General features: G+C 33.0%; 1 protein-coding gene across 1 annotated transcript in view; it reads left to right on the forward strand.

Annotated features, from left to right (window-relative positions):
* Sos1 (SOS Ras/Rac guanine nucleotide exchange factor 1) overlaps nucleotides 1-24980 on the forward strand; it is an 81405-nt gene that overhangs the window by 46459 nt on the left and 9966 nt on the right. Inside the window, exons 11-20 of the mRNA XM_015479397.2 lie at nucleotides 4006-4087; nucleotides 5168-5290; nucleotides 5545-5648; nucleotides 6778-7000; nucleotides 8105-8224; nucleotides 12228-12390; nucleotides 12739-12856; nucleotides 20024-20196; nucleotides 20402-20518; nucleotides 21970-22234. Coding sequence (XP_015334883.1) covers nucleotides 4006-4087; nucleotides 5168-5290; nucleotides 5545-5648; nucleotides 6778-7000; nucleotides 8105-8224; nucleotides 12228-12390; nucleotides 12739-12856; nucleotides 20024-20196; nucleotides 20402-20518; nucleotides 21970-22234 — 1488 coding nt within the window. The remainder of the gene's footprint in view (nucleotides 1-4005; nucleotides 4088-5167; nucleotides 5291-5544; nucleotides 5649-6777; nucleotides 7001-8104; nucleotides 8225-12227; nucleotides 12391-12738; nucleotides 12857-20023; nucleotides 20197-20401; nucleotides 20519-21969; nucleotides 22235-24980) is intronic.

A 24980-nucleotide genomic window follows, 5' to 3' on the forward strand; every position in this document is an offset into this window, starting at 1 on the left:
TCTATTTTTAAGCCCTCTGATTTTTTTTTTTTTAAGGGTTTGTGCGTCAGCATAGCGTCTGTTTCCTTTTTTAAGGAATTCAAGAGTGATTGTTTATAAATCCTTGCTGAGAAGCTTATTGTTTCTTGTAGCTTTTAAATGGCTGTATTAAAGGGAGTATTATCACATGAACAGACATCCTGATTAACAGTGTTGAGCTATGGTGGATGGGGGGAGGGGTATTCTTCATATAAATAGCTTTTAATGTAATAAATATTTCATAAATCACATTGACCTTGCCAAATAAAAGTCAAATATCAATCAAAATAAGTACACAAGAAGAATTGGATTTATCACCTCAAGTCTCATGTGTATGTTCTGAACACTAATGTAGGTATATTCTGAGTTTGTAGGATTTTAAAGAATTGTGCAGTAAAATAAAACAAAGACAGCTAGAAGGCCAGCAGAAAATAACAACCGCAGCTTATGTTTGAAATTATCTAGATATAGACCAGGGATTTCAAAGTGGAATTGGCAGGTATGTATAGAGAGGTTATACTGAGAGGGGAAAGCAGAGAAACTAGTGAACATGATGGAAATCTCAATGCAAGGTTTGAAAGTCAAGTGGAAGAGTAGTATTACTGATGATGAGGCAGGAAAAAAATGGACAAATTTATTTTTTGTTGCTTATGTTGAAATCCATTAGGGGTCATGTTTGAGCATGAAATTTGTGGAATTGTCTCTACTGAGTGATAATCAGAGGAAAATATCAAAATAGGCTGCTTTTTATTTCCTCTATGAATATTTGTTCATACTTATGTTTCAAAGCCAAATGCAGGTTGGCCTTTGTATTTTTATGTATTTGCCTTCCATCAGTATCTGAAATATCATTTTAGAATATAAGTAGATAACTGCTACCCCACAACCAACTAGCAATATGCCTTAACTTTTATCATTGCCTGATGAATGGAAGTAGGTACTTTGTTTTCTTCAAAAATTATATAATCTGTCCTTATTGATGGATATTTTTTGATCTTTACATCATCACTAAGATAAAGGTCTTTAGTAGTTAATGTGGCGTGGTATATGATGCAGTCACTGAAATAGAGAAATAAGTGCAATAGAAATAAAAATAGTTTCTGGAATATGTATGCTTTTTCGTGTAGAGTTTCAAATATAGGCCATGGCCTCTCAAATAAATTTTTCATTCATTAGACTTTTCATTGCTTTAGACTAAAAATAAAGTCTAAATTACACAAGCCTGGGAATATAGGTAGCATTTAAAGTACTTAAATTTTTGCTAATTTTTTTTTGTTTATTTTTGGTTTCTGCTATTTTTTTCTGATTCACAAGATTGCTTGCTCTTACTTCCAATCAAGCTAAAAACAACTTAAACTTGAGTCACTTAAACTACTACAACAGTGATGATTGTGGAAGTGTTTATTTCACTATCAGCCCGAGAAACTCCTCTTCTGAATGCAGTGTACAGGAAGGTACAGCTACTGCTTCCTAAAATCTAGAAGAAGGCTTATAGTTATAGTTTACATAATTATGGTAGAAAAGAACACCAAATCAGGAATCAATCAGGAATCACATAACCAAGGTTCTGGTTTCAGTTTTGCCACTCTACTATGTGACTTTGTATAAATCCTAGTTACTTCTCTCACCTGTCTTACTGAGCTTATAGAAATCATATGAAATAAATTAGGTGAAAACTCTTTGAGAACATTACATAACAGTCATTAGGAATTGCCATGATCCCATCTGAGTGGTGTGGCACTGAGGCATATCATCAGTTACTAAAGTACTAAAATGGTTTAAGATGAAAAGACTGTTTTTAAATGGTTTGGGTTAAGAGGATGAAAAATCTATTTTAAATTTGTTTGCCTTTAAAAATAGTCATTGTTTTCTTATTATAAAAATCTACTTTAGGGGCTGAGGCTGGGACTCAGTGGTAGAGCACTTGCCTAGCATGTGTGAGGCACTGGGTACGATCCTCAGCACCACATATAAGTAAATAAAAAATAAAGGTTCATCAACAACTAAAATAAATATATGTATATATATGTACGCACACACTTTAATTCACTTAGATCTTGCTTTTATTCTGTTTTCAACTTACAAGTACCTTTGATAATCCCACAACATTTTAGCCTGATTTTGGTTGGCATTTGAGAAGAAATAGATCTGGGTGTTGATTTTAAATCTTTATACTAAAATAAACTTTTAAAGCAGGAGCGGGGGACACTCTAAATTTGGAACACAGCTCAGGGATACTTGGGACCTCTGTACTGAGGGTATGGGCTTTCTCTCCAATAGTGACAGCTCAAAGTCCCTATTGTGGCCACTGCTGTTGCTTCCTAAATACATGCTTTTTTAAAGTAGCCTCACCTTACAAATAGATTTGCAGAACAGGAAGAAGATTCTTGAAAGGGAGGGTTGTGATGAAACCGATAAAAATCTCTGTTTTAAAATCTTGTACAGCCTTCTGTTTTAAAATCTTTTCTTCTGGATGAGACATTAGTCTTTAACTGAGGAACTCTGTAACTGAAGACAATAAAATACCAACAGAAATGAAATTATTAAAGGATTATATGTATTTAAATTACTTTTATCAGTAACCCATTCTAGCCTCAGAAGCTAAAGGAAAATGGAGTATTTAAAACCAATGTACTTTGAGTCTGTGAACTTTTCTTTAACTTAAAAGTATTGTAATTTTAAATCCAGGATTATCTGATATTTAACTCAATTCATTATCTTTTTGACCATATATACCAATAGATTAGAAATAGATTTCTGCTTTATAATGAATCTGTGACTTTGCAAGAGTAAAATGGTAATAGTGTTATGAATATTTAAATTTAGAGTGGTTCTTAATCAGAATCAGCTTAAATAAAAATTTTCCAAATACCTTCTGATTTTGCTAAGTCCTGTGCTAATAAAAGACAATGTATTTGTTTTAAGTTTTGATCCACAATGTGTGGCCTAACAAAAATAAAGGCATTTGTTATCCTCAGTGAATTTACCATAAATTAGACTTTACCAGTCCATAATGTAAATAGGAGACTGCTTCCAGAAAAAGACTCAAGTCAATGAACTTTCCCCTCCTTCTTTATAAGGACTCTTATAACTAAATGTAGACTTTGATGGAATTTGAGTTATAGAAGTGAGTGGGGTTCTCCCCCCCCACCCCCCCTTTATGCAAAAGACCATAGCCCAGTTCTCTTTTGCTGATGACAGCATCCTTTTTCTACAACTTGGGAGAATACTATCAAGAAGAAGCAGGAGTAAGTCAGGTCTGGGGAAGTTATCTCAGTCGATGGGCCTCCTGTTCTACTTCATGGAGGTATGAATGAAAAGTAGAACCTTTCATGAAGAGGGTTGGAGACTCTTCTTATGATTGATTTGTACAATTCTAGTCTCTGTGTTAGTTTTAACAGCTTCAACAGATAAAATTTGTGTTTGAGTTCCCATGTAATTCAACAGTAACAGCTTACAGTTGTTTCAGCAGCTCTAGGTAAGGCCTCTGGCAATTAAAAACAATATTTAATCTACTTTATAAGATTCAATTTCTAGTTGTATGCTGTGTTAACATGATTTTTAAAAAATCTAAATAACTGATCCTAGATGCCAAGATAAACTAATCTGTATGCCAAGAAATTAATAGATTATTGTTGCTGCTTCTTTACCAAAAAAGATAAACCAACTGGTGATAGGCTGAGATCCTTGTAGCAATATGCCTTTGCCTTTTTCCCTTATACATTCCTGTGGCCAATGATAAGTGTAAGACCATCTGTCCAGTGTGCAGAGAGCAAGAAATAAGCTGACAAAAATTTTTAATATCAATTTTTTTACCACTGATTTAGAAAACACTAAAGCTAGTAGTACATTACAAAATCCAAAACATTTTCTGTGCTGAAACATTTGGGACTTTTAAAATTTACTTTGATCTCTTTAAAAAAATGTAAATAGTAGTTTTAAACATTCTGAATCAAATACTTTAATATTTTTCCTTTTTCTTTTTAGATCCCAATTTTGTTCGGACATTTCTTACAACATACAGATCTTTTTGCAAACCTCAAGAACTACTGAGTCTTATAATAGAAAGGTCTGTTTTTTAAAATGTTTAAGTTATTTTAAAAGAGATTGAGCAATAATCTTATATGTTTTTCAGATATATGTTGGATGAATTGTAGTTCATGAGCACTTTTAAAATAAATCCATTTATTTTTACATCATGTTACCTTTGATTATTTAAATAAAAAATAGGTGCCATTTTTAAATGGAAATTTAGCATTTGAAAACTCACATTTATAGAATTAACCACTTTAAAATATTACATAGAAGTGTATAATTTAAACTCTGAGTTTTTTTGGTTTCTGTTTAATTTTTTTTTTCTTGGTACCAAGGATTAAACCAGGGGCGCTTAACCACTGTCCCATATCCCCAGCCTGTTTTTATTTTTTATTTAGAGATGGGGTCATCTAAGTTGCTAACCAGTTAAGTTGCTGAGGCTGGCTTTTAACTTGCAATCCTCCTGCTCAACCTCTGGAGCCGCTGGAATTATAGGTGTGCACTACCACACCTAGCTATATAATTTAGACTCTGGATATTCAATTCTTTATGATATTCAAACAAAAGTTTTCAAATATTCCACAAATTGAGTAAACCATAACTTGTCAGTAAATATGTTTAATACTATCATTCAGGAATGTGTTTTTATCTACCCAAAGAGCAATCTACTTTTCAAACATTGGTTGCCCTTAAAAGTTATCAGCTGATTTAGAGTAATTCTACAAACCAAGATTGAACATCAATTCCATAACTATATAGTCATTTATTTTTTAGATTTTTGCATGCATTTATTATGTTTCTAGTTAGTTTTACCTATATTGTCAAGTATTAACCTCTTTTTTAAAATATTATCATTTGCCTTTACATTATAGAAGCCTCACTAATTTTCACAGATGTTTACATCCTTAAGTAATTTTGGATAGTATTCTTTTTTCTTTTATAATTTTTATAATTTTATAATTGTACATATTAATGAAGTACCATGTAATGTTTCAGTATATGTATATATTATGTAATAACAGTAATCTCTTAGTTGTGCTGACTAAAAGCTTTGTGGATTTCTCTATTGCATAATTTGAAACATTTTCATTAAATTTTTTCTGTGTTATGACAGGTTTGAAATTCCAGAGCCTGAGCCAACAGAAGCTGATCGTATAGCTATAGAGAATGGAGATCAACCCTTGAGTGCAGAACTAAAAAGATTTAGAAAAGAATATATACAGCCTGTACAACTACGGTAAGCATTAAATAATAACTAAAGTAAACAAGTCTTCATCAGACTTTTGTTTCAAAGTTGGAATATATAAGGACCAAAGGAAGAAGTAATAAATAAAATAAATGACTTAAATTTATTATATCTTAATAATTTAGAATTTTGAAAGTCACTGATAAGATTATTTAAATTGATGAGTCTGTTTTATTGCTATCTTTCATTTTGATAAAATTTTTATTTGAGTTCCCATGTAATTCAGTTCTGTGTTAATACCACAGAGTATTAAATGTATGTCGGCACTGGGTAGAGCACCACTTTTATGATTTTGAAAGAGATGCAGATCTTTTACAACGAATGGAGGAATTTATTGGAACAGTAAGAGGTATGTTTTCCCTAAAGGCCTTGTTTTATATGTAATAAAACTACAATATGGTGACTGTCAATTGATGCCATAATTGCTCAATGTTGTTAGAGATTTGATTTTTTTTTTTTTTTTTTCTGTGATGGTGGGAATTGAATCCAGGGCCTCACACATGCTAAGCAAATGCTCTACCACTGAGCTACATCCCTTGTCCCCAAGATGTTTATAATAGTAAGAGCACAACCATTTTAAAAGTTAAAATTTTCTCATCAAACAACATTTAGACTTACAGATTGCCCAGTAATCACTCTGTTGAGTCAAATGTATTTTCATTTGGTGAGTCAACTTACTGATTCTTTTAGAAATAACTAGAAAACCCTCAATGAAGCTAAGTTACTTATTTAAAAGTAAGTGTACCTGAGGTATGTAGCAACTATTCTATAATTGTAATACCTCTTAATGGAAGTCTGATAGGCTACAGGTGAATAGAGATAATCAGAGAGGTGGCAGAAGGTATTATTCTTAGAGTCTATGTTTAACATCATCACTTTGAGTCTTTAGATTTCACTTTCCTTGTCAGAAACATGAGGAGCTAGGTTTGATGATCTCCATTGTTTTCCTTCCTATTTTAAAAATCTGGTACTATATGACTCCAGGATGTCCTAGTAAACTTGTTTTTATTTCTATTGTATAGCATCAAAATTCATACTTAATGATGTGTGGACTCAGTCCTCTGAGACTGTTTGGTTTATAAAAATGTGATGTTAATTAGATCAGTGCATGTGTATAATCTATCAATATTGTAATTTGTATGAAATACCTTTTTGGGAGAATACTGTAAAATAATATTTTGAACTAAAGTTGAGAACAATAGAGGTGAAAAATCTCTCAAATAAATTACTTCCTAATTTTATTTAGAAAGAATCTAGAAGAATACATATCAATCTATGAATAGTTTATTCATGTGGAGAAGAATGAGATTGGAATGGGGGACTGAGAGGAGGGAACTTGTAGTTTTTATTTTTATCATTTGAACTTTTAATAGCAGAGATGTATTCAGGTATCATTTGTGAGATTTTATACCTTTTTAAAAGATAAAATATCAAATAAGGAGTATGTAAATGTTATTTTAAAATATAATGTATTTCAGGTAAAGCAATGAAAAAATGGGTTGAATCCATCACTAAAATAATCCAAAGGAAAAAAATTGCAAGAGACAATGGGCCAGGTCACAATATTACATTTCAGAGTTCACCTCCCACAGTTGAGTGGCATATAAGCAGACCCGGGCACATAGAGACTTTTGACCTGCTCACCTTACACCCAATAGAAATTGCTCGACAACTCACTTTACTTGAATCAGATTTATACCGGTATGTAATTTGACATTCAGCTGAAAAATCATTTCAAAAGAGTTAATTATTAAAATGCAATACTATTCCTATCTTATAGCATTGTCATAAGATGTAAATGAGGTAGTACATGAAATGTTTAGTAGTGATAAGACTTGGCAGGCAGTTCTGATCCTTTTACTCTCTTGGTGTCCCCCATGCTCTATTTGAATTTATACCATCTGTCTTTCTGCAGTCACCCCTACATAGTGAAGCTAGGTTCAAATCCTGACTTTCAATTGATGACTTGGTATTCTTTGGCAACTTTAACCTCTTTAGGTAACCTTTATCCTTCTGCTTCTTAGTTTCCTCCAGAGTAAAATGAGGCTAACGATAGTACTACTTCTGAGGCTGTTTTAAGGTTTTTAATATGTGGTCAATACATGTACAGTGCTTATTAGCACATTGTCTACCGTCAAGTGAAAGCTCAATAATTACAGCTCCTCCTCTGGTAAACTTAAAGTCATGGCCAGTTATAGCTTTCTTCAGTTTCTTGTTCAACATTGACATAACTACAATCTCAAAAAATGTTAATGGTTTTAAATTCTATTTAGAATATAAAGTAATTGTTGTTGTTGTACCAAGGATTGAATGCAGATTATTTACTTTTTAATAACTAAATTAAAAAAGGAGATAAACTTATCTCCTGCCAAAGATCATCATATTTTCCAAATGATAATGTTAGAATCTATTTTCAAGGACTTTTTTTGTGGTAGGTTTCTCTCTCCGTTCCTTTATAAAGAATGAAAGAAAGAAGGAAGAAAGAAAAGATTTATAGATTTTAGTGACTACTGTACCCTCTTTGCACTAATTATTATATATCATTATTTATTAAACAATGTTTATAATTGCTGGAAAAAATTATGCAAAAATATCAACCTTGTCTGAAACAATAATACAGATATCTATAGAGAAAAATGTATAATTATAACTTTTTGTCAGACCTTGTTTTTATAAACCTTTTTGTTTGTGACAGAGAAAAGTTTATATAGCAAGAGTTTAGTTTTTATTTATTTTGTTTACTTAATAAAACACTGTCTATGTTAGAGGGAAAAGTATCATGTAGCATTTTTGTGATGATTTTAGAGCTGTACAGCCATCAGAATTAGTTGGAAGTGTGTGGACAAAAGAAGACAAAGAAATTAATTCTCCCAATCTTTTGAAAATGATCCGACATACCACTAATCTCACTCTATGGTTTGAGAAGTAAGTATTCTTGACATTCTTCTGTTGTATTGCAGTTGGCTGTGTTAGGAATTTTAGTGCCATTTTATTTGTATATGTTGCATGTCTGTTCTTTCCTTCTTTATTTTGCATTAAGTGAATATTTTTCTAATGTAGCATTTTAATTTTAGGAATGATTTTAATTTTTTTAGTTTCTTTTAGTGGTTGTCTTATGATTTACTGTATACATCTTATCATTGGCTTTAGATTTATAGTAGCTTATTCCTATATAGCTCTATTCCTTTTCTCCCCTTTTCATGGTATTATAATGCATATAACATCTAATTAATTATGTAAATCCAACAATACATTGATACAATTATTACTTTACCATTTGCCTTTATCCTCTTAACCTACTACAACTTTACTCTTACCTACCTCCTTTGTGCTGTTATTTTACACATATATGTGCAATACATTACACATATATTTCTGTGTTATAAACACAATATATTCATATACATTATTTTATATAGTTCCTTTTTAAGTCAGGTAAGACAAAAAATGAATAAAAATATGCATGTATAGTATCTCTTATAATTACACAGTTATCTTTACTGGGGCTCTTTATGTGGACTTGAATTACCATCTGGGATTACTTGTTTTGAGCCTGAGAACAACTTCCTTTAGTGTTTCTTGTGCAGTGGATCAGCTATCAATAAATTCTCAGTTTTTGTTTATCTGAGAAAATAGTTCGTCTTCATTTTTGAACAATGGCTCTATCTTCATGTTAATTGATTTTTTCTTCTGTCCAAATCTTCTACTGAGCCCTTCCAATTTTGTACTGTACTTTCCAATTCCAGAATTTCTATTTGTTTTTTTTATATATATATAATTTCTACCTCTCTAATGATATTCTGTCTTGATGCACATTCTAATCATACCTTCCTTTACTACTTTATCATGTTGTCCTTTAGTTCTGCAAACATACTCAAGAATAGCTATTTTGAAATCTTTCTAAATCTAACATCTGGTCCACCTCACAGGCAACTTCTATTCCCTACTTTCATTCTGGTGTACGGGTCATATTTTCCTATTGTATGCCTTGTAATTTTTTATTTTATTTTTTTGTTTACTTGAATTTTTTAGATAATAGATTGTAGCAACTCTGAGTACTGTCCCCTCCCTTTCAGAGCTTGGAACTGCTGCTGCTTGCTTGTTTGCTTATTCAGTGACTAGAATCCAGTCAAATTGTGGCTTCTTGGAAGGATAGTTTCTGAGGTCCCTGTTCCATATTTGTGCTAACCTGAGGAGGGCTCCTCTTAGCTCTTATTTCCTGGTTCTCTCTTGCATACTAGCTGGCCTACAGTGGAGGCTGTTCCTTCATTATATTTTATATATTGTGAATCTCCTCCCCATTGCCTTTCATCACAGCTTCTACTATTGAGACCACATTTGGGTTTAAACTTTCCACATTTTGTTTGCAAATGAACTATCTGTTTGAAACTGGTCTGTGGAACAGATGACAAGCTTCTGAGTGACCTTTTTACTCTGGCAGCTTAGAGCTAAGTCACAGGTGGAGGAGGATTGAGGAGCAGGATGCTGCCTTAGGTCCTTTTACTTCCCTATTTTGATATGGAGCTACTGTTTTAGGAACCAGACTAATGGCTCTTTTCTCAGTGTTCCCTCCATAAGTCAGAGCTGGGCAAAACTACTTAACTGCACTTAACCTGGACTTAACCTCAGTAGTAGGCAGCCGGAGGCAGCATGAAAATGTTGAAGTCCTGTTCCTTCCAGGAGCAAAGGTCCCTAGCTTGAGCCTAGTACTCTTGGCTGGAGCAATTTAGAGTGGATATTCTAGAAGGAAGGAGGGAGGGAGCAGTCTTTGTTAAAATAAATACCACAGACCCTCCTTTCTCTTACCTAACTTTTGTAGATTTTTCTGAATAAATATTTCTTCATTTGCCATTTACTGTTAGAGCCATTTCCAGAGACTGCTGTGAGGTATTTTGTTGGTCCCATTTTGGTTTTTTGAATGGGGCAGGAGGTGTTTTGGTTTAGTAAGTTTCACTGAATTAGTTCAGTGAGGCTCCTTGCATTATCATTCTGTAAGTCCAGAATTCATTGCAATTTTATAATTGGGAGGCAGAGATTAGAGTTTTGTATACTGACTGCATTTATTCTGAGTGAAGACAATATTACTATTTGAGTAATCTTTGTAAAGATATTATGATATTTCCACAAATTATATTGGGAATATCAGAACAAGCAGCCAATAACATAAGGGAAAGAATGGATAAAGACTTACAAAACAATTTCTGTAAAGAAATAAGCATTCCAGTTCATCTGAAAATTAGAACTGCCATCTACTTATTGTATTAAACATAACTTGTTTCTAAAAACGTAAAACTTTGGAATTTGCTCTCTAAATGTTGCTTAACTTCTTATCAATTTAAATACTACACTTCAGTAACCAGAACCCCTTTCCCATCGTAATTAAAATGTCATATCTGAAAGGGGGGTTGTAATTAATAAGAGTAGAGACCACTTTCATTTCTGTCCTATTTTTAAATAGGTTATTTTGAGGAAGGCCATTTCCTGCCCTTTCAATGTTGAGAGGTTCTTATTCATTTTCTACAGTGGTCCTTAGCCAGGGGTATGCATTAGAATTGGGATCAAGAGCTCCACAGGTGATCTTGGTTGAAATGGTAAAATGAAAGCTATATTTAAAAAGATATAAATAAATTGTACCCGTGTTATATCTTTTTAATTGTCCAGCCCACTAGTTAGCCAGAATATATTTTCAGATATCTAGCTAAAGCTTTAAATGTTTTTAAACATGTTATTTTTAATTTGATGATAAGCCAAGTTTATTTTGATAATTTCATGTACAACCGTTTATTTTTCTTGGTGTTAATTCAGACTCATTAGAGAATAATGTAATCTGCAACTTTATATTTTAAAAAATGTTTAATACTGATTTATATTTAGTTTTCCCATTTATATAATCAATTTCTTTTCGATTAGAAACTATTAATATTATATTATTGAAATCTAAACTTAAAAATGTTTTTTCTTTACCTGTGATTAATAAGTTAGAAATTCTCTCAAGCACTAAACAGAGTTAAATGCTAAGTAATTTTATTGAACATGGCACACTTCTTTTTACTATATGCTGGGAGGGGTGTGTATATATAAAATATAGTAAATTCACTAGATATAATATGTATTTTATAATATGTATTTTATAATATATTAATATTGAATACATATTATTATATAATAAGCAAATAGATATACTTACTAAGGATTCTCAGTATTTTAATGTAAAATACTTTTCGGGGGTGGTACCAGAGATCGAACCTACGGGCACATAACCACTGAGCCATATCCCAGCCCTTTTTATTTTTAATTTTGAGACAGGGTCTCACTAGGTTGCTTATAGCCTCGCTAAATAGTTGAGGCTGGCTTCGAATCTGTGATCCTCCTGTCTCAGCCTCCTGATCTGCTGGGATTATAGGAATGCACCACCACACCTAACTAATAATGTAAAATACTTTTGTTTTCATAGTTTTTCTTGCACTATTTTCTTTCTAAGTAACTTTTATTTTATTTTTAGTAAGAAAGAAATTAAGCAATAATCACTAATATCTTACAATTAAAGATTTATGAGGCAACAGAATTCTTGAATTTTACATTCCCCTAGGACACACCTAAATTACAAAGATTTGTATACATTTAACAAGATACTATATTCATCAGTTCATTTGAATGATGATAGAGGATGCACACTAGAAAAATGTTTGGCTGACAGTAGCAGTCTAAAGAACAGAAAAGCTCAGTGAGACTGGCTAGAAGGACTGCCTTATCTTCCAGTCTCCTTCTGCCTTTCACTTTAAACATGTTTTCTCTGAAGTCATACAATAGCCACTCCCCACCACACTCTAGATTTTTGTATTCACTAAACTTTTTTAAAGCATATCATTTTTGGAAAAACTCTAAATATTTAATTCTTAATTTTTTTGTTGTTGATTTTGACTCATAGATGTATTGTAGAAACTGAAAATTTAGAAGAAAGAGTAGCTGTGGTGAGTCGAATAATTGAGATTCTCCAAGTCTTTCAAGAACTGAATAACTTCAATGGTGTCCTTGAGGTTGTCAGTGCTATGAACTCATCACCTGTTTACAGACTAGACCACACATTTGAGGTAGGTTTATACATGTGTTTTTAAATGAACTTTCGTTGCCTGGGGATTATCTATAAATTTTGTAATGAATTGGTTACTCTTTCAAAATGAGGCATTCTCATTAAAATATATTTGCAAGTCCCAGCTTAGAAGGGGTAAAAAAATTCTCTTAATTTTTAAATGCACACAAAATTGTGTGAGAAATAGCCAAGATACCCTTTCCCCTCTAAGTTTGTACTAGCATCTGTAGAGATAGTTGTAAAATCAATATTGTTGTGTTTGGGCTTTATTGTTATCCTGACATTTTTTTGGCAAGGCCAATAATTCTCTTTATAAACTTAAGCTTTCTCATTTTTTTTTTCCTTATAGCAAATACCAAGTCGCCAAAAGAAAATTTTAGAAGAAGCTCATGAATTGAGTGAAGATCACTATAAGAAATATTTGGCAAAACTCAGGTCTATTAATCCACCATGTGTGCCTTTCTTTGGTAAGTATTTCTTCCTGAGTTTTTATTGTGTGTGTGTGTGTGTGTGTGTGTGTGTATAATACTTATTTCATTAAATGTCTTATAGACATGTATACTATGCCAGCAGAAAATATTTACCTAACAAATATTTAGCACCTGAATCCCTTGAGATTTTTTTTCATTAGGACTTTTAAAGATGAAGCCCAGTATCTTCTGAGATAACACAAGGGGAAAATTCCAAATGTGACCTCATACAAGGGGTCACAGTCAAAATGTGGACTTTAGAAATATTGTATATATTACTTTCAGGCTATGTTATAAAGGAATATATGAAATATAAATGATTTTATGTTTTTACGTGGGTCCTATACCCAAGATATCTTATTATATGCAAATATTCCAAATCCAAAATCAAACATTTCTGATCCCAAACATTTTATATATATAAGGAATACTCAATACTTTCTTTTTGTGTTCATCTTGGACACTCAATATTATATAATATTTACTTATTTTTTATATTCATAGAAACCTTTTCCATTGAATTTAATAAACTGTGCTACAGAAAAGCCATGACCAAATTCATCCATATTTATAACTGATTTTTTTTAAAGTAGTGTCACATGACTAAAAATCATAGTGCATGTGCCTCTGAACCCATACCTTCAGCACACCAAAATTTTATTTTCTTCACTGACTCTTTTCCCCACTTTTGAACCAAAGGAAAGATATGCCTTTTTCTTCCTTTTAAGACTGTATATCCTTTTGTAATCAACTTCCTTTCTGTAGGTCCCTCTGTCTTCATGAATTACCTGTATTTCACATCTTCAATTGAAGATATTGATATTGACGTCTTTTCTCTGCCTGTGTGTGTGCTCTGTGACCCTTCTTCTGAATCCTTAGAGAAACTATGATCTCTATCACACCTCTTATATTTAGTCTATTTAATATGTGGTAAATTTTCTTTTAGTCTTTTCCTCATCTGTAATTTTTTTTCTGTATAGTTTTAAGTTACATTACACATAAACAGTTTTATGTCCTGATATTTTATTCAAGTATCATATTTCTCATATTTTGTTTCTTAGGCTTTAGAACCAACCACTTTCATATTGGCTTAACTTTTTGCTTTGCACATTGTATATAATTGTAATTATATGACGTGTGTGTGTGTGTATGTGTGTGTATAGATACATAACGTGTATATATATATACACACACACATATATATAATGGTTTACTTTTTATCTACTATATCCTAGGTATATTATATTTTTATTAAATATTCTTCATAATAATCATTTATAATGGTCACATAATCTATTAAGTTAATATAACAATTAATTTAACCACTACCTCATTATCAGACACATTGTTTTCAGCTTTTTCTCTTTCCTAAATAATGTTATATTTTCATTTATTCCTGCATGTGAAAATATCCTCTTGAGATATTAAGAGGCATCAGTTTTTAATTCTTGATATGTATTGCCAAGCTGCTTTCTAAGAGGCTTATGCTCATTTACTTAATGCTGTATCAGAAGAGCACAACAAAGCAAATGTCATTCCATAATTCCCCAACTTTAAGTACTTCTTTTTTAAAGTTATTTTCACAGATTAAAAACTACTACCTAATTGTTGTGATACTTTCCATTCTTGTTTACTGTGGACATTTTTTCATATATTTGCTTAATATTTGTGTTCCTTCTTGTCTGTGTCCTTTTTCATATCTGCTGAAAATATTCTTACCAATCTGCCTTTTAGTTTGTGTTAGCTGACATATATTAGTTTCAAAATAATACATCCATCTTTCTCATTATGATTTCCCACCCTAAGGATAGAAACCTTTGAATAGAAAGTTCATCTAATCTAGTACTTTAATATTCAATCATTTTTTCACCTAGCTTTTTATCATTTAGCTTTTTAAATTATTGTTAATCCTTTTATGAAACTGAAGTCTCTTTTAGATGTCATGAAGTACTTAAATTTATTTCTCTACCAAATTGTTATTTGTTCACCCAGGTATACTGAATAATTCTTATTTTTTCCTATTTATATATGGCCTTCTTTAATACATACTGTCTTGCACTGATTTCTTTTTTTTCTTTTTTGTATTAATCCATTTAGGTTTCTTTTGTTGTTGTTGCACTGATTTCTTATACTAGTGCCATAATTGTAATGATTATCATTTTATAATTATTGATTCTAAGGAAATATTTAGCGACATCTAGAGACATTTTATATTGTCCTAATTGGGAAGGTGCTGCAGGAATCTAGTGAGTAAAGAAAGGACAAGAATGTTGCTAATATCCAACAGCACACAGGATAATCTCCCATAATAAAAAAGTATCTGCTTCAAAAGGTGATGCCAAGGCAGAGAAACCCTGCTTTATAGTGTTCTTATATATGATCAAGTTGGTTCTTTAATCTTACTTCAGTATTTTCTTTGCCAATTTTGTCTTTCTACATTTCCAAATTAACTTTATAAATTTCGTGGGGTGGGGCAGGGCAGAGCAAATGCCCCCAAATGTAATTGAAACAATCAATTTGGAAAGAATACTTTTCTAAATATTTAATATGTCAACAACTAATGACCCAGTATCTTTTCCTTTAATCTTCTTTCTCTGTTATGCATTATAGAATTGGTCATTAATTTCCCAAAGGTTAAAAAATGTTTTTGAAAAAAACAGCTGTTTTAAACTTAGTTTCATCAAGAAAAGATCTAATTTTGCTTAATTGGATGCTTTTTGTTATTTTAAGAAAAGATCTTTCTTGTTACAGGATTGTTACATTATTTTAAAACTACTAGTAGGTTGGGGGTATAGCTCAGTAGTAGTGTTTGCCTAGCATGTGTGAGGACCTGGATTTGATACCCAGAATCAAGAGGAAAAAAGTAAAAATAGGAAGCATTCACTTATATTTGCAACAAATTGTTTTTGTTTCTATTTGCAATGTGTATTTTCCATTTCTATTTTTACTTACTTTTTTTACTTGGATTTGCTTTTTTTTCCCAAAACAATCTTAAACTTATTCTTTGCTGATTTTATGTCACTTAAAAAAACAAAACAAAAACAGTAATTCTACTGTTTTTTCAAGGATGTTCTGCCACCCTCAATTCTGGATAAAAATATTGACCCACTTGCCAAATTTTTATGCTTTCTGCTCATTTTCCTGGTTATTGAGACTTTGCTCTGTTAGCTAGTTTATCTGAAAGCATCCCCAGTCAGTCCTGCTGCTCTAAGAAGATGTTTGCTATTTTCATACTGAAGGTTATCAGTCTCAGAAACTATCCAGGCATGCTTTTATGGTTTTGATCTGGTAGGTAGAGCCAGATGTTAATGAGGTTTCTGAATTCCATTTTCTATATAAAAATTTATAGAAACTTCTTCCAGGTTTTAATATATAATTCTGGATACAGTTTTTCCCCTTCTATGGGGGAAAATAGGGGTAGTAGTAACACTCCCACCACCTCTGTCATCTTACCAGAATTCTTACTCTTGTGTTGGAACTGCCACTATTTACAAAAAAATCACAGGGCAATTTTTCCTTAAAAAGCTCTGGCAGACTTCTGGTCTATTTCTCAACTTCTAGTCTATCTAAATACATGAGCAAACATTTCCTCTGAGGAAAAAGGCCATACCTTAATCAAGTTTCTCATCTGTGTACCAATATCCAAGCCTGTAACATTTGGCTTTGCTCTTTATTTTTACCCAGCTTTGACCCTGTGTCCTCCTGTTTTGTTTTGTTTTTTTATAAATGTGTTTCATCTCCACTGTTGCTTTCTTGCTATTTTACAATCAACTGTATGTCTATCACATACTAGTCTAAGTCTCCAAATGCTCTGTCTTCTGTTCTGAAATAATATACTTATTTCATTCACTCAGGAACATTTGTTGAATGCCTATATGTGTGAGGCTCAGGGCTAGGTGCTGAGAATGGACCAGTAGGACATAGCCCCCAGAGTTTCTATTCCCTTGAAAGAGCAGAAAAAATAAATTTATAGTATTGTGTTGTAAGTATAACATTGTATTGTAGAAATATAGAAATTGAAGTGTAGACAAAGTGCTGTGGAAACTTTAAAGTCTGAGCAGCCACTTTTTCCTGGGAAGGCTGGGAAAGGCATTAGCAAAAAAGCAAAAACCTCAGCCCTCTTCATTATTTATGTCAAAGCTCTTCTTTCCCTCTCGAAGAACAGTGCTAGACAGTCTTCAGAGTAGGGTATGCAAAATGATCTGTTGAAACACAGGACTAAACTAGACCCTCTATTTATATATATTTTTAAAAGAAGAAAAAATTAAGCTTCCTTATATGTAATATTCAGGTCTGTATTATACATACATACAGGTTTTATATTTTTAATTCAAAAATTATGTATATGTTTATATATATGATTTTTTTAAACACTGATGATCATCAACATCTTTTAATGAGTCACCAATTAGGCATAAAATAATTTCCAAATTTTATCTTGAACTCTTCCCCAAGTGCTACTTGTAAGCATATTCACAACTTCATTCAAGTATACTTTTAACACCTGTGACATTCCATAAACTTATTTTGCCCTCCTGCAGTGGTGGTCATTGTATCACCCATTCAGTCAACCAAGTACAAAGCTCAGACAACTTTTTCCTGCTGCTCCACCCCTTACCAAAACCAGTTAATAAGTGCAGGGGGCAGGGGCTACTTATGAAATATTTATCCCCTCTATTATATCTTCTTAGACCCTACGGCAGCCCTCATCGTCTCACAAACACTGTTGATAGCTTGCAAACTTCTCTTCCTTGGCTTTCAGTGCAGCTCATGTTAGCTAGAATGTAAAGATGCTAATAATTCCCTATTTATCTCCTAAGTGAAGCTTTTTAAACGAAAGTCCAGATGCTACTATGCACAAACTCTTCATGGGTGGGCCATAGTTTGTGACTAAAATGAAAAGTTAATTTTGGCTGCCATTGCATATGCATGTTTTGTCAGAATGAGCATTGAGCAAAATGGATCATGTAGTTTGTATAAAGTCTATAACTGGCTGAAAGTTAAAGAGCCTTTTCTTACTAGAACACACAGTAACTTTGTCTCATAAATGAATGTATCATGAAGAGTGACCTAGGTACTCAAAAAGAAAAAAAAAAACTAATTTATTCAATAACTGCTTCTTTTTTGATACCAGGGATTGAACCCAGGGAGCGCTTAACCATTAAACTACATCCCCAGCCCTTTTTTTATATTTTATTTAAAGACAGAGTCTCACTGAGTTGCTTAGGGCCTCGCTAAGTTGCTGAGGTTGGCTTTGAACTCAGGATCCCCTTATCTCAGCCTCTCAAGCTGAGAGGATTACAGGTGTGTGCTACTATGCCTGGTAAACTGAATGCTTTTTAAAACTAAATAAAGCTGGGCATGGTGGCACATGCCTGTAATCCCAGCTACTAGAAAGACTGAGGCAGGAGGATTGCAAATTCAGGACCACCCTGGACAACTTAGTGAGACTCTGTCTCAAATAAAAAGGGTGGGGGGTGTAGCTCAGCACCACAGACACATACACACACACACACACAAAAAAAAAAAAAAAAACAGACATCTATGTCAATCATTATTATTGCTGACTTATTCTGAATTGATTTGCATCATTTAATCTCTTCAAGGATGTGGCCAAAAATTCTAATATTTAAATTGTGCCTCTACCACAGATGCATTTACAACCACTGCCCTCATATCCTGCCACTCTTCTTCCACTCCACACACCAAATCCCTGTGTTCTAGCCATACCGTACAACACGCTGTCTCTTAAGTATGTCTTCCAAGCTTCATCGCAAATCATTGTACACATTACTACTTTGCTTTAGAATGCCCTCTATCTTATTCTACTTATTAAACTTCTCTTCAGCTTTTGAGACTTATTCTAAGCATCACCTCATCTCTAATGCTTTTTCTAATCCCACTAGCTCAAGGCAGGATAAGGCATGCGAGGCCTCCTTTATTCTCTTGTAGCATCTTATGCATTAATATTAATATACTTACCAAATGGCATCTTAGTGGTCCACATTCAAAGCTCTGGACTCTCTTGGGATCAGGGACTGTTTTTTTTTTTTTTTTCATCTTTGTATCTGTAATACCTAATGCAGTACTTGACATACAGCCAAAACTCGATGCATTTTATTTGAGTGAATGAATTCAGATATCCAGACCCTTGTCTTCTGCCCAAAGCAGCAGTCAGTACTTTGGGAGGAGAGGGCAGAAACATACGAAAATAGGGCAAGATACAATAATGGCATCAACAGTCACAACTGAAGCTAATTAATGCTTTTATCAGGCCCTATTCTAAACCATATAAAAATTCTCTCATTTATTTCTCACAGTAGCCTTCTTACCTTCATTTTACAGATGAGATAACTGAGTTACAAAGAGACTAAGCAGTTTGCATAATATCACACAAGTAGAAAGCAGAAGAGCTGGCTCCAGAACCTTTGTACTAGACAGGAAAGGAACTAAAGTGCTCCTTGTGCCAGAGGACTGGATAAAACAGCTAAAGTGCCTGTTATTTTGTTCATTCTCCTCCCCACCCAGTGCACAACCTGCAGTGATGGGGAAACAGGAGCTCAACTACCAGATTGACACTAAATCTGGAAATACTGAAGACCAGAATATACATAAGTTATATCAGTCCTATGTTTGATAGGCTTGCAGATCCTTTCACATTTCCATGAAGTAAGCCTACCCAAACAGGATTACCTCTGAATTGCAAATCCTAACAAGCTCTTATGGGACCTCAAGAATTGAGTAAGCAGAAAATGTGATCCTCTGAGTATAGCATTTCGCCAAAAATATGTGCCATTAATGACATACTTATTCTTAAAGTTCCTTTAGCCAAACTGTGATTTAATCAAATAACAATGATTTGAGGAGTGTGAAAAATTAGTTATTCTTCCTGAAAAATCTATTGATTTTTATTAAACTTGAACTTGGTCTCCCCATTTCCGAGGACATTATAAAATTTAAGTCTTTCATAGAAGAATTTGATACTTACAAAACTCTCTTGATACTTCCTGAACTTGTTATTTTTCTTAGCATGGAAATCTGAGCCTTGATTCTTTAGTTATGATGACTGAGTACAGTGTATATGCCCACAATTAATGTGGGAAAAAAGAAACAACTTGCTTTTTTCCTTCTTTATCCTTGAAACAATTTCATTATATCTTCTAGGAATTTATCTCACTAATATCTTGAAAACAGAAGAAGGCAACCCTGAGGTCCTAAAAAGACATGGAAAAGAACTTATAAACTTTAGCAAAAGAAGGAAAGTAGCAGAAATAACAGGAGAGATCCAGCAGTACCAAAATCAGCCTTATTGTTTACGAGTAGAATCAGATATCAAAGTAAGTTGAATTATGAGGATATATAATTCTTATTAAATTTATAAAATGCCTGATAAAATAGCCAAGTTTATTTTGTAGAGGAGAAATAGGGAAATAAAAGCTAAAAAAAATTCAAATTTTCTTAAGTTATATTCCTAAATTATATTCATGAATTTCAAACTTAATTTAATATATTGAATATTAATTATTTTTGCATTCATTTTAGAGATTCTTTGAAAACTTGAATCCAATGGGAAATAGCATGGAGAAAGAATTTACTGATTATCTCTTCAACAAATCCCTAGAGATAGAACCACGGAACCCTAAGCCTCTTCCAAGATTTGTAAGCATTCATCTATCTACATTTCTTTTATATTTATATACTTTTTGCAGTTGTCATCTACATCTAGTGATGTCATCACTACCATATGTTATGTAGATTAGTTTACCATAAAATTATTCAGAGGTGAAGTGGACATGTGATAGTGAAAAGTAATGAAATTCTTACTAAATACACCCAGGAATATTCCCCTTGGTTCCAAATAAATGGATGTTAATATTAATTTGAGTAAATTCTGATATGATAAATGATGAAATTGAGCATAAATGTAAGTTTTTTTCCTTATTCTTGGATTTAACCAAAAACAATGTTATTTATTTTAAGTGCCAGAAATTTAATGAATTTATACTAATTCACTTATAAGAAAGATATTTACTTGGGACTTTGGTTAAACCATGAGTCATTAGCACATAGAAATATCAGGTTTAGCTAAAGACATCTTCCAGTAGTTCCACTGTTTTGTATTACTATCAGTGACTAGCCAAGTTTATGTACATTATCATCACCTCACCGATCTGAATATGTTCTCCCAATAATAAGAAAGTCAAGAATCAGGAAATAAACATAAGTGATTTCTAAGTGATCAAGATAAATCTCATAGTGTTTATGAACTAAAGCATCTGCAGTTGCCCATAGGCAAATTTGTCAAGCCCTAAAATAGTTTTTAATAAAATGAATTAAAAACAGCAAATTGGAAATATATATCTAGACTGCTTCACTGAGGCACAGTGATATCACTAAGAAATGATCACTCTGCAAGCAAAATGCCTTAAAATTAACATATACACAGATAAAAACTCAAGCAACTTAATGCATTTATAAATAGCCCAAATTGTTTTAATGTCATCACTGTATTATAGCATAGTAAGATACTATAGTTCATGATGGTGATCCTCACTTTTTCAGCAAGATTCAATTTGTTCAAAACAGTCTTTTAAAAACCAGGAAAAAGGAAAAGCTGGGTGTGGTGGTGCGTACCTGTAATCCCAGCAACTCGGGAGGTTAAGACAGGAGGATTGAAAGTTTGAGGCCAGCCTAAGTAACTCAGCAAGACCTTGTCTCAAAATTAAAAAAAAAAAAAAAAAAATTCAATGGGGGGAGTGGAGATAGATGTAGCTCAGTGGTAAGCACCCCTGGGTTCAATCCCCAGTACTCTCCCCACCTCAAAATAACCGTGAAAATATACAATATATTTTTGAAAAATTTGTAACAAATATTCTGGTATTTATAGGACTAACTCAGTTAAAGAAACTTATTTCCTAACAATTTAGTTAACCAAAGTTTCAGCAAAATGGAATAATGCTTTAACTTGGATTCTTTGATTTGAATCATTATGTAATTTCCGTAATGGTGATTTATGGCTTTCAAAGCTGTTTCATTGAATTTTACCAGGTACAAAAATTTTCCTTTCTACCACACTGTTTTAAGTATTGTTTCTTTTCATATATCTACAGCCAAAAAAATACAGCTACCCCCTAAAATCTCCTGGTGTTCGTCCATCAAACCCAAGACCAGGTACCATGAGGCATCCCACACCTCTACAGCAGGAGCCAAGAAAAATCAGTTATAGCAGGATCCCTGAAAGTGAAACAGAAAGTACAGCATCTGCACCAAATTCTCCAAGAACACCACTAACACCTCCTCCTGCTTCTGGTGCTTCCAGTACCACAGATGTTTGCAGCGTGTTTGATTCTGAACATTCGAGCCCTTTTCATTCAAGTAGGTGCTAAAATTATAAGTGTTTTAAAGCAATTGTTAGTATTATGATGCTAGTTGTAAAAAAGAATCTGTGATTTTGTGTGTATGTGTGTGTGTTTGTGTGTGTGAACTTGTACACAAGTCAAATACTGTTTCAAAAGATAATTAGTATAAAAATAAACAAATTCTAAACTCCAGCAACTTAAATTTTTTTTTTAAACCTTGCTGAAATAGTCCTCTTTAAATTTATTATACTTTACTATAAAGCCTAGTGGTAAAATTGGTAAACTTTATTTGAGCATTCCAAATGCATCTCTTTTATCAAGAGGAAACAAAATTCACTTCAAAAATCTGTAAGGAATGTTAGTACCTACAAAATTATTATAGTTGAGTATTATTCAAAGTATACCATTCCCTCTCCAGATTCTGCAGTAGCTTCAAATTTTGCAGTGTATCAAATTCAAAGTCCTACCTACCCTTTCCTTTCCTTAGCCTATTGATGGTTCCCTGATGGCATGCTGTGCCTGCTGGTATGCTACCTGTGTTTTTTGGCACAGCTATTCAAATCTCAACAGCTGCATACTGTTGCTTATCCCTCTTATTTGTAGACCAGCCTTGTCCAACAGAAACATGAGAGCATGTGTAATAAGTGAAACTAATTTTAACCATAAATTTGACCCAGTGTATCAAAAATATTGTCATTCCAATATGAAATAAATATAAAAATTTATTACTAAGACATTTTACATTCCTCCCCACCCCACCCCCTAATCTTTAAAATTCAGTAATATTTACACTGAGAACACATCTCTGTTTGGACAAGCCACAATCAGATGTTCATTAATCACTTGTGGCTACAAAACTGTACAGTTCAGTTCTAGCCCTTAGATGAGGCTATCTTTTTAATCTAGATTGCCACTAATTTTCTCATTTAAAGAACACATCATCTTTTTTTATTTGTTCATTATTAAATCAAAACTTGAATCCAGTCACTTCCAACCCACTCTTGACTACTTCCACAAGCTCTTCTCATTGGCTGTCTTGATGTGCTAATCAGACTCCATGCTAGTTTTTAACGTAACAAGATCTAATACTGGGGGCAGCATGACATTATTATGGAGGCAGAAATCAAGAAGTACTGACCCTGATTTGTCACTCCAGTCTGCTAGTAAGCTTTCTGATTTTAGATAAAATACTTTCTCTGCACCTTTAAGGGCAAAACTAGATTTTTTTATGGTTTCTTCAGCTCAGAGAATCTAACTAAAAAATCAACTTTAAGTAATTCTTTGGAGGTATGTTATTTTTGAGATTTGATCCAGAATGCTATTTGTTTTTTTCCTGTTGTGTACTTGCATTTGTAACTACCCAGCAGTCTGTCTTGTCTTTGTACCATCTAAAGTGTATTTGTCTTGAGAATACTGTGTCTTGACTTTATTGGACAACTGAGGATCATGGGGTCATGTTATATAAATAGGAAGCTATCAGGTATATATTTTTTATAAGTTCTAATAGACCCTAGGTTTTAAAAAAAAATCCCATTTATTCTCATCAACTCAACATATCCCTGAATTAAGTAATAAAATGAAACCAGCACTTTCAGTATACTTGATCAAAAATCATTGTTTGTTGAACTCATCAGCTATTTGCAGAATATTTTTTTTCCTAGAGCAAACAACTTTAAGTCCATATTGTAAGGATCCCCAAACTAATGAATTATTGAAGCCATACGAAAGCTATCAACTGCAAATTCTACTTCTCTTAGTTTAAGTCACTAAAAATGGAAGAGGTGGGGGTTGGCGAGGAGATAGGCACATTAAATTGCTCTGCTAGCATTAAATCATTAGTCAGAGAAGAAGTCATTCCAGAATGCAGTGCTCTGGATCAATGCTTTGTTGTATGTGGCAGTGGAACAATGTTGACTTAAACAGCTAAACAAGTAGAGAAAACATTGTTCCAGGAATTAGACTTTGTAACCTTAGCTTTGAGGGTTTTCTCAATTTCTCTATGATAAAGAAAACCCCTCTTACTACTCCCTTTGCTCTTAGTAAAAATTGAAAATAAGTGATTTTGATATCAAATAATCCAACATAATATGAAACTGGTCATGTGCTTCGTTTATCCCTTAGTTAAAACTTATCAGTAGCCTGTGTGGAATAAAGGTACTCACCTGGTTTTGACTCAACTTCTGCTAAGAGATCTACTGCTGTGGGGATCATCAGAGTCTCAACTTGCTACCCACTGTGTTGCCGCTAGACAGCATCTTCCTTCTTTTTTCCCTTGGCCTCGAAGGAAAGAGCTGCTTGCCTGCAGTCTTATGTCATCTGAACACATTCCACTCAATACAAAGTAGCAGAAAGTCCCATTGCTAAAGTTTTCAAAAGTCAGAAAGGCAAAGTTTGACTAGAATTTGTTATGTTATAATAATACTACTACTTTTTTTTTCCTCTTAAAGATTTTTCTCCAAATAATCTACTTTTAAGCTATACTTAATTCTTTCTGCAGTGTTTTGCATATCTCACTCCTTGCTAAGCACTTACTTCTAGGAAAGCTTACAGTCGTACTGAAAAATGACTTCAGAATGGGCAAAAATGGTCATTGAAAGCTTTGTGGTAAAGGCAGACAGGGAAGGGAACTGGTAACCTATTTTGTGCTGCCACAGCTATTCTTGACACCTGGAGCCCTACGCCACACCTTGCCCTGACCAAGTCCACCTTTGAGGTGATTCTGACAGTGGCTGGGAAAAGAAGAAAAACCACTCACATACTGC

Source organism: Marmota marmota, unplaced genomic scaffold, assembly GCF_001458135.2.
Source record: "Marmota marmota marmota unplaced genomic scaffold, marMar, whole genome shotgun sequence".
NCBI classification, from domain to species: domain Eukaryota; kingdom Metazoa; phylum Chordata; class Mammalia; order Rodentia; family Sciuridae; genus Marmota; species Marmota marmota.